Raw genomic sequence first — 10,328 nt, forward strand, 5'->3', positions numbered from 1 at the left:
CGGGAAAAGCCGTGGCGTGCGAAGCTGTGTGGTTTGAAGTGATTTTGCGCACAAATTCGAATCAAACTTTGAAAAGTTCAAATACAAAACTTGCTGGCCAAACCAAACTCTACAACTTCTACAAAGGGTCTAAGGTCGAAAGTTTTCTGGCTTTGGAGAAGGCTAAAATTTGACAGAATGCCGGTTTTACGGTCTTAGCGATTTCAAACCAGTTTTTGTGGATTTTGCCAAACTTCAAACTGAATTTTCTCAAAAAGTTGAAACTAAAGTTGAGAGATTCCAAATGTAGAAGTTGTTGTCCATACTTCAGACTCCAACTCTTAGAAAGGGTTCGGGTTCAAAACTATCTTGGATTTGAAGATAACCACAAACAAAGTAGGGAGAAACAACTGTTTTTCAGAACTTAAGAGAAATTTGAATTGAGCTGATCTTTGACTCGATTTTTGAAAGGGTTCCACTACAAACTAGTAAAAGCTCAAATAAGAAAAGTTGTGTGTTTTGAAAAGTTCTACAACTTTTGTATTGGCAAGACTTTGAGTTATTTAACAAAATCTGAATTTATGAATTGTCCCCAATTTAAGCCTTTTTAAGGGCATTTTGGTCCATTCATGTGCTTGATTAGATTTCAACCTGGTCCTTTAGGGTTCTTGGCATTTTTACCGCAAAACAAACCTAGTGTGAGTATTTCTACCATTTAATCTTTGGGTTTGACTTGATCTGGTCAATTTAGCTCCTAATGTGATATTTCTTTGAGTGTTTAAATGTGATCATGCTCAACAAATAATAAGTTTGAAATTCCTTAAACACTCCAATTAGACTCTTTAAGGACTAAACCAAAACTAGGGACATAGGTAGGTCGCCTGCTGCCATAGCAATCGGACTCCGAACAACGGTATGCCACTCAGAGTTGTGCCCGTTTCCGCTTCCATTGGAACGCACGAGTTCCATGTGTGGGTCCTACGTAATAAACAGATGGCATCAAAACCACCCACAAATGTCTTCTACTACTATATTTGCAAAGAGAGGACTACTAGGGACAATGTACTAAAATATTGTAAAGCGAAGCTAACCAATTATGAACAAGCGAATAATAATATAAGAGCAAGTTATAGAGATGCACCGACATTTCTCTAGTAATTAAAAAAATACCTAAACGAAAAGCCCCATGGTCTGCCCATGCGCCGCCTTTCCTTTCTGCTGAAACCCCCTGCCGTCACCGCTCCCTCCGGTCTGACCCCGCTGGCGCCGCCGGATCCACGCCACGTGGCGGGCGCACGCGCGCACGTGGTGCGCCGAGTCCATCCGGACCCTCCCATAAATCTCCGCCCACCGGCGACCACGAGCCCCCGACTGCTGTTCCCCTCGGCCCGATTCGGTTCGGACCCCAGCTTCTCCCCCCTCCCCTGTCCGCCCGTCGCATGGCGGCTCCCAAACCCTAACCCGGCAGATCCCTCCCTGACCGAGCAACCCCCGCTGCTCCGGTCGCCGCCCGCCCCGCCGTGCCCGCCGGCGCGGCGTCACCGGCCCCCGCTCCGCCGCCCCACGACGGGAGAAAGGCGCCCGGCCAGACCTCGGCGACCTCCGCCCGCCGCGCGAGGTAGGGTCCCGTCCAGCCCGCTCTGTTTCTTTCCCCCGCCTCTCCTGAGGGGATTGCGCTCCCGCGGTGCGGCGCGCGCTGGTTCTCCGCGGCGCCGGGAGAGCACGGGCGCGGGGGGAATTGGGCGAGGGGCTCGCGAACCCTAGGTGGTTCCGTGCTGGTAGGTGTCCGCCGCGGAGGCTCGCGCGGGTCCCGCGCTCCATGGCTTAGGTTTTGCTCGGCGTTTCCTATCCCAGGGCTAATTATTGGAATGCCTGTTGCTCGATTTGCTTCAAATGGGCTGGGACGCCTCCACCATTCTTTATTTGCCAGATATTCGCTTAGGGGCTGCTCGGCGTGCACTGTCTGTGCACCAATTCCTTGAATGCCTTCACAATATTTCTTACCAACAGCTTTGGGCGTCTAAAGATGCTTTCTTTATCCGAATATACAAGTTGTCTGAGCAAATCTTCTTGCTTCCAGGTGCAAGTCCAAGAGAACCGATCACAGAATTATATGAAGTAGCGGACGTTGGATGACCTTCTCTATGGATTTGAACGCATCGCCATTGCCTGAGGATGACGAGCAGCAGCCTTACGAAGAGGCGGCTGAGGTTGAGTATGCTCAGGAGGAGCATGTTGAGTCCGCTGTCGCGACAATGCGCAGGGTACGCAGCTATCTTTATTGATGTTGATGCCCGTTCCACGTGCCATGCTCTGGGCATCTCTGGTTGCTGATTAATTACGACACATGTTTCGTACGCACGTGTGCAGTTGCTTGGTTGACATTATTAGCTGAATAAAATGGCCTCTGCAAAGGGAGTAAGATGTTAACATACTGGTTTACTATGCATTTTCTTATTCTTTTCTTTGTTGTGCACGTGTCATGCTGTTATTGAAAATAGTGAATCCATCCAATAGGGCTAAACTGCCTAAACAGTTTATTCTAGTCTTTTCATATTTAGCATGCAAGCTTGGTATGATTGATCCCCTTTTTTTTGGCTATTTTTGACAGGAGCGTGAAGAGAGACGCAGGAGATTAAAGCGAGAGCAGCAGGATGATGGGTCAAGGCTACATTCCCAGCAGATTAGGAATGATTATGTTCCTCAACCCAAAAGACATAGTCGCATAAAAGAGGCACCTCAGGGTACGATGCATTGGGCAATTTTTGAATAATTTGGGTTGCTGATACAGTTGATTGTCTGTTCCACATTCTGCCCCCTCTGTTTATTTGTTGTTTGTTTTGGTCCGCTATTCTTTTTCCTGTGTTGATTTGGTATGTATTATCTTTTGGTGCAATTTCAGGATGGTTGGACTGTCCTGCATTTGGAGAGCCAATAGATAAAATCATACCATCCAAAGTTCCTCTTGACGAAACATTCAATGAGTCGGTGCCGCCTGGGAAGCGATACTCCTCGAAGCAACTAGTTAACAAACAAAGAAAAGCTGGTCGCGATGTAAGTATTGCTTGCTTGCTTGTTCTTGCGGATCATACTCTAGTCCCTCCTACTGTACTAATTATTATGTGAAGGTGTCCCATGTTTGGTTGACTTCTGATATATACTGTAATTTGGTTGATTAACCTCAACCCTCTAGAAGTTAATTTCTTTTCTTGTTTGTAACCCTAGTGTTCTAAAAAGCGTTAGGTGATAGGAGGGCTAGATGGTGATTACATGCTATGGTGGGGGTTGCCAGTTGTCTGGTGCTGCAAAGGTGTAGCAGGGGTACGACTCAGGAGACCACCTTTTTTAGAGCGTTGTGCAACTGCCTTCCCTTGTTTCTGTTCTTCTTTTGCGTCTTCTCATTTCTCATGCTAGCAGTTCTCGTCACATCATTTTTTTTCACATCCTGGCCTTTGCCCTATATTCATATTTCTCCCTTGCAGATATGTCATCTTTGCTTGATGCTATGAGATCCTTCCAGTGCTGTAGTCACCTTGGATGCCCCTAAATAACAAATGAATGCAAAAGGGTGGAATTATTTTTACTAGCGTAAAAAAAAATAACAATCTACTTCTTTGTGATGTGCACACCAGTGTTATGTTCCAGTTGATCTAGAACCATTGTGCTTAAGGCACCCGTGGGGGTTAAGGTGCCCCCGGCACTTAGCCAAAAGAGGGTAGGAGGAAAGGGGAGGGAGCATGGAAGGGAACCTGCTGGCAGCATAGCCCTCCCTCTGCTTCCTCACCGGCTCTGGCACAGTTGCCAGTGTATCCTTCCATCCACTCAACTGGAAGGGGTTGGTGGCTGAAGCTCCATCTGGATAGGGTACAGGGAGGGGCGATTCAGGGGTGGCGAAGCCGTGGAGGTGCTTGGGGTGGTGTGCTTTGTCACGCTTGCGGGCTGTGTCGGGGACCAGGAGGCAACAATGATATGCAGTGGGTGCCATCAGGAGCTAGGGCTTATTAGGGTTGAGGGGAGGGGTGCTATATGGGCTTTTGGCTTGGATTGGGCTTAACTTGACTAGTGGGCTGACATGCTTGTGGTTCTGGGCTTCTGGCCCATCGATGCTCCTATTTTTACTTTTTGATGTGTCTAATGTATGTGTGTAGCGTCCGCCTCGGCCTGTCTTGCTGCTTCACCTTAAGCACCCAGGTGATAAGAAGGGGTACCGCCTAACATTCTAGATCTAACCCAAATGAATAGAACTGCTGAGGTTTGAAGTTAGTCCTAAAATTCTACCATCATCCCCTTTGTCCAAACACCCCTTTATAGTCTTGTATAAATATAGGGGCATGTATTCCATATGCGCACTGGCTATGGATAACAACCTATGGCAGGTGGTGGTTGTCGGACTTCTCTATACAGTTACAATAGCAGTTTAGTTTTTTATTTACTATTTCAGTACTTCTTATGTGTATACGTTCCCAGTTATTTATGTATTGCTGACAGAACACGCATTCTGTATTAACTTTTAGTTTTCCTTTTTCAGATAGGTCTTGTGATTGATTTGACAAATACCACTCGGTATTATTCACCAGCAGAATGGACGAAGCAAGGTACTAAGCATGTCAAGGTGAGAGCACTTAACTTGAATGTTTTCTTGTTTCTCAAAGACCAATCTTAACTAACATATTTTACTTTAGATTCCATGCAAGGGAAGAGATGCTGTACCTGACAATGAATCTGTTAACGTGTTTGTCTATGAGGTAACACCAGCCTATGGATGCATACCTCTCTAGAAGCAGTATAAATACTCAGGATGTTTACATATATTTGCGCCCCCTCTTTTTCGGGGTCTTTTTTTTTTTTTGGGGGGGGGGTTGCTTAATTGTCACAAATATTTCTTTCCTTTTTCAGAGCCAAATATTTCTTCCTGTTGTTCTTGGGCACCATTAGTTTATGTTCTCCAAGCTGGTTCAGTTATTGTACATTATTTAATTCCTTTTTGCTTATAGCATTGTGGATGATTAATCAGGTTGTGTGTGTTGTTAACGCGTGCCACTTTTCCGTTTTCTGCTCCATGCTCATCATGTTACGAACTTCAACAGGGTGTGCACCTTTTTTTTTTCATTTTCATATTGTTGGATCCTCTGCCAAATTGATTTGGACGCTGCATATCAGTTACCACATTTCTTTTGCCCTAAAACACGCAAATGGAATAGATAAGTCTCCCAATTGTCACCAATATCTATGGTTAGCCCCCTTTATTCTGCTTGAAAGATTGATACATATTTAGGTCAGTTTGAAAGAGCTTCCTGTAAGCCATCTCTGAACAAATTTTGCTGTCCTTTCAGGCGATGATGTTCCTTGATCGACAGAAGCAATCGAAGAATCCTAAATATATCCTGGTTCACTGTACCCATGGTCATAATCGTACAGGTTTCATGATTATTCATTACCTTATGCGCACACATGTCTCTTGTGTTGCTGAGGTAGGGAAACTAGATCCTGAATGTTATTTCACTTGATTTAATTCATCAGTGTTTCTTGACCACTTCTTTTTTCTAGGCAATAAATATATTTGCTCAAAGGCGGCCACCTGGCATATACAAGAGGGACTACATTGAAGCGCTGTATTCATTTTACCATGAGGTCCCTGAAAATATGATGATAGGATGCCCTCCAACACCAGAATGGAAGAGACCTGATGATCTTGATTTAAATGGCGAAGCTAAGCAGGACGACGACGATGACAATGGTGATATTGAACCACCAAATGTATGTGTTTTCTTCAAAGTTTCTAAAGAATTTGTTTCTACTTCAGGTTTATGGAATTCCCTAGAGTTAAATATTTATTGTGTCCTTGATATTAACTTACTGTTTGGCTTCATTACTAAGCAACAATTTTTGCATTATTTTGAACTTTTATTTCTTACTATCTTGACGCCTGGTATGCTGTAGAATGAAACCGAGGAGAAAGTCATCACTAATGACGATGTGTTAGGGGACGCCGTGCCGTATGACCAACAAGAAGCTTTGCGTGTCCTATGTTATCGGTTGCTTGAAATGCCCCTTGTAAGTATTATCGTTTCTACTCCTGCCTAATGTCTTAATTTTCAGCTCTTCATATTGATAATGTTATACAAGTTATTACAATGATAACATGAAGGATTACCAATATCTTTCCAATACCAGCAATTCCATCTTCACTAGCTATTTTGATCTCCAGATACTAAGTTAAAAGTTGGCATTGAGAAGATCCATGAATATGTACAGTTTGTTCATGTCATGCAATTGAAATGCAATAATAATTTGCTCATTTCACATGGAGAATGTGACAGTGTGACATGCTGGCAAGATACGTGTTAGCTTCATACTAAATTACATGGCAGGATATTAATGATGTGTTCCAACATGATCTGGAATTATGACAAGTTAAGCTCATTTATGTAGTTACAGTCTTTTGGAAACGCAGGGAACTTATATATTTGGTGTTCAATACGATGTGATTAAACTTGTTTCAGTGTGTGTTGGTGCATGCTTTGTAACTTCAATTTCTGGAAGTTTATGCATGTGTTGCTGCTCCCAAACAAGTAGTGTTTTTTTATTTTTACATTCTTTTTTAAACTTAGGGTGCTCTGATCGCCTTTATTTGATTATAGGTAAGAGGGCACACACAATTTCCAGGTTCACATCCAGTCTCTCTTAACAGGTGAGTATCATTAACAGTAACTCAAATTTCTCTTACATCTTTTTTTGTGCAGTCCGATATTCTTTATTCCTGTTGTAAATACAAATTCTTGTAAGGCACTATTAGATCATGCAAATTAATAAATGGTCCTAGGGGATAGGCAGATACATTAAATAAGCTTAAAGTATTGCATAGTGCAGGGGTTTTGGGGATTCTCTCTCACACACTTGTTATAAATTCCTGTAATTAAATGCTGTTTGATGTCATCTTTGGGGCTGGCTATTGAGCATTTGAAAACAGTATCCATTTGAAATTGATTTTTTTTGTTTAGTATCATCTTTCTTATAGTTTCAGACCTTTTTATAGAGTTTTTCTAGCTTGATGAGTAGACTAACATAGTAACATACTTGAGTCGTCATTTGAAATCAAATCATATTGATTTTCAACCAGACAAACATAATCAGATCAATCCTGTACTGAGCTCATGAGCTCAATAAAGTTTTTTTCTGCCAGCATAGTCAGTAGTCCTTTTACCACATATAACAGCTTATTACAAAATTTCTATTCGGAGCATTATGGGCCCAAATTTTAGTGTACATGCAACCAATATGTTTCCTTTTTTTAATCTATAAATGCTCCTTTTGCTTTGTTCAGCGAAAATCTACAGCTACTTAGACAACGATACTACTATGCTACATGGAAAGCTGACGGAACACGTTATATGATGCTTATAATGAGATATGGCTGTTTCTTGATTGATCGGAATTTCTGCTTTAGAAGAGTCCAGATGCGCTTTCCCCACAAGAGCCTCGAAGTAAAGGTTTCCATTGTGCTGACAAAACAATCATTGAGCATGACTTTTTCTGCAAATATTTTAACATTATTTCTTTGTTATAAAGGGTCTGCATGATACGACCTTGATTGATGGAGAAATGATTATAGACACAGTACCAGATTCAGGACTGAAGAGAAGGTACTTGGCGTATGATCTGATGGCACTTGATGCAGTGTCCAAAACCAAGGTAAATATGGCATTAATATTACACATAAAGTTTGTTGTTTTTGACTTGCTTGTTTATCTATCAGACTATGTTGTCAGACTTCAAAGTAAAGAAAAGAGATATCCTTCTTGAGTTATTCCTTGAAAGCTGACCGATATGTCCACCATCCATGTTTTGCTCTTATCTTCGTCATAATCGTCTTTGCTTAGTCACTTTTATCCTCCATATCGGCAGATGGGACTACAATGTTCATGTTACCATACAATCCATAAACTGTAATGAAGTTTAAATTATTTTTTACACTGTAACTTCCATATGTGAGCTCCTATTGTACAGTAGGGTCGTAAAAACACAAATTATTATTGCTTGTTGGGATTATCTTTGTTGAACTTTGGAAATTTGTGTATGCAGTTGCCATTTTCTGAAAGGTGGAGAATGCTGGAAGACGAAATTATACGGCCACGTTATCATGAGAAAAAGCAGTTTGAGAGTGGTGCCAAGAGCAATCCGTTGTACAAATATGACATGGAATTATTTTCGGTACCAGATTCTAAAACATCCGAGTTATAAATGTTCAATTTTCGTGAGTCTTATGAAGCAAATTTTCATTTTTTTTTTATTATGTGATGCTACCAGGTTAGGAGGAAGGATTTTTGGCTGCTCTCCACAGTAAAAAAGTTGCTTAAGGAGTTTATTCCAAAACTTTGCCATGATGCTGATGGCCTAATATTTCAGGTAAGGTTTGTCTTCTGTTTGTTTACTAAGGAGATGGTAAATTTGTCAGCTTGTGGTCTGTATTCATGTATCATGTTTTTCCATAGAGGCTGGTGTAATCTGTGGTCTTTTAAACAAGATGCATCTGTTTAACTTTCCGTGGTCAAGATGCCTCTGTTCGACTTTGTGTTACTTTTTATTTTGTTGTTCGCACCTAGAAAGTTGAAACGATTCATCTGTGGTCTCTTAAACAAGATGCATCTGTTAAACTTCTTTCCCGCTTACAAGTGGTTTCAATCGGAGTTCTTTCATGTTTGTGTCCACTCATTTAGTGGTATACTAGTCTTAGGTAGAACACTTTGTTTTGGATGTGTAGAAACCTGGACCAAATTTTATGGAACAGCTCTCCCTATCTTCACCCTCGAACATCCTTTGTTAACTATTTATTTATTTCGTGGTTTGTTAACACTTATTTTCAGAGTTTTTTTTCGACTACATTTTGCTTTTACTTGGCTGATATGCTCCAATTGTTCTTGCAGGGCTGGGATGATCCATATGTAACTCGTACTCATGAGGGTCTTCTAAAGTGGAAATACCCTGAGATGAATTCAGTTGATTTTTTGTTTGAGGTTCTTATGACGTTTTTAACTATCTTGTTTTTAATGATATCAGTCACAATGAAGATATTTTTTGATATTGGGGTTTGTTTTGTCATATCTAACTGTTGCAGCTTACGAATGATAATCGTCAGCTGGTTTTCCTTTATGAGAGAGGAAAAAAGAAACTTATGGACCATGCTCGGATATCGTTTCCAGGTAGCATGCACTTCAACTTTCACGATGACTTTATGTTGTCAGCTTAAGTTGCTGGAATGATGTTCTTTTCAACAAAGTTAAACAAAATTTTAGGTGTATTATCCTTTAACAACATTTCTTTTTCTTATTCTTTCTCATGAATTTCCTTTTTATGTTATTCAAAGTATTCTACTTTATGTGTTGTATATTTACTGCGTATTGTGTGAAACTCATGCAGAAGAAATAGATCCTCCCTCTGTTGCTGGGAGGATTGTTGAGTGTTCTTGGAATAAGGAAGAGCAGTGTTGGGTCTGCATGCGTATTCGAGCAGATAAATCGACACCAAATGACATCAACACATACCGAAAGGCATGTTCTCATATACTTTATTACATCTTTTGCTAATTTATTTCCTTCAGATATTGCTGCATGTGAATCTGGGCTGATCCTTGTTGAAAAGTCTATATAGTTGTTCCAGAATATGAAAACACTCGAACTCATCCATCAGAGTTAAAACTGGACCTGTGTTGTTCTGTTGGTACTTGAGCATCATATTTTGCCATTGGGTTCATTTGGGATGAGAAAGTAGAACTATTGCACTATTCTCATAATTTATTTGCGATACCCACAGGTGATGAGGAGCATCACCGATAACATCACTGAGGAGAAGCTTCTTGAAGAGATTGACGAGATCAGGCGCCTCCCGATGTATGCAGATAGGATAGCGCAGGCTCATGCGAAGATGGCACAACATCGGCGGAGATGAAGAACGCCAGATTAGAGTGCTAGTCTTGTTGTGATAGTGCTGGAGAGCTCTCTGACCGCCTCTGGCCAGCGGCTGGTCCCCATAGCTGTGTAATTAGTAGAGGTTTCTGTAGGGCCCCTATGATGATGGCTGGCTGGGTCTGGCCAGCCAACTAATTCTTTGCACCTCCGCATTTGTGCTTCCTCCCCGCCCACCTGTATAGGCGTCGCCGCAGAGTAGTTGCATGTAAATCGTGTATTCTATGTTCTATATTCTCTCCTATGGTTTTATTTTTCATGGGTGTAGAATAGCGTTCAACAAGAGGGAGTGTTTGTTCTAGTCTAGGTATATTAGTGTATGCTTTACCATCTCTCTTGGTGTTGCCTTGTGCTAGAATAAATGTAGGGTGTACTGGGTTGCCATCT

At 41.6% G+C, this 10,328-nt stretch overlaps 1 protein-coding gene across 3 annotated transcripts; it reads left to right on the forward strand.

The window, feature by feature from the left end:
• Window positions 1-1,357: 1,357 nt before the first annotated feature.
• On the forward strand, window positions 1,358-10,328 carry LOC101755911 (mRNA-capping enzyme). Of its 3 annotated transcripts, none has more exons than XM_004979040.2 (18): window positions 1,358-1,597; window positions 2,060-2,243; window positions 2,591-2,723; window positions 2,882-3,033; window positions 4,508-4,591; window positions 4,662-4,724; window positions 5,313-5,450; window positions 5,527-5,736; window positions 5,920-6,033; window positions 6,621-6,670; window positions 7,304-7,469; window positions 7,549-7,671; window positions 8,062-8,190; window positions 8,287-8,385; window positions 8,904-8,993; window positions 9,095-9,179; window positions 9,397-9,527; window positions 9,790-10,328. In XM_004979040.2, exons 2-18 carry the CDS (start codon window positions 2,112-2,114, stop codon window positions 9,922-9,924), a joined length of 2,034 nt encoding a protein of 677 aa, XP_004979097.1. In that variant the 5' UTR covers window positions 1,358-1,597; window positions 2,060-2,111; the 3' UTR covers window positions 9,925-10,328. The 3 variants fall into 3 exon arrangements, with proteins under 3 accessions (XP_004979097.1, XP_004979098.1, XP_012704022.1); XM_004979041.2 differs by having other exon boundaries at window positions 7,304-7,463; XM_012848568.3 differs by lacking the exon at window positions 1,358-1,597 and adding an exon at window positions 1,635-1,757.

The sequence above is a fragment of the Setaria italica genome, chromosome VIII, assembly GCF_000263155.2.
Source record: "Setaria italica strain Yugu1 chromosome VIII, Setaria_italica_v2.0, whole genome shotgun sequence".
NCBI lineage: Eukaryota > Viridiplantae > Streptophyta > Magnoliopsida > Poales > Poaceae > Setaria > Setaria italica.

Coding starts and splice junctions, on each gene's coding strand:
- LOC101755911 (XM_004979040.2), top strand. CDS start 2,112: ATGACCTTCTCTATGGATTTGAACGCATCGCCATTGCCTGAGGATGAC. Junction 2,244..2,590: donor CTGTCGCGACAATGCGCAGG/GTACGCAGCTAT, acceptor TATTTTTGACAG/GAGCGTGAAGAGAGACGCAG. Junction 7,672..8,061: donor ATGCAGTGTCCAAAACCAAG/GTAAATATGGCA, acceptor TTGTGTATGCAG/TTGCCATTTTCTGAAAGGTG.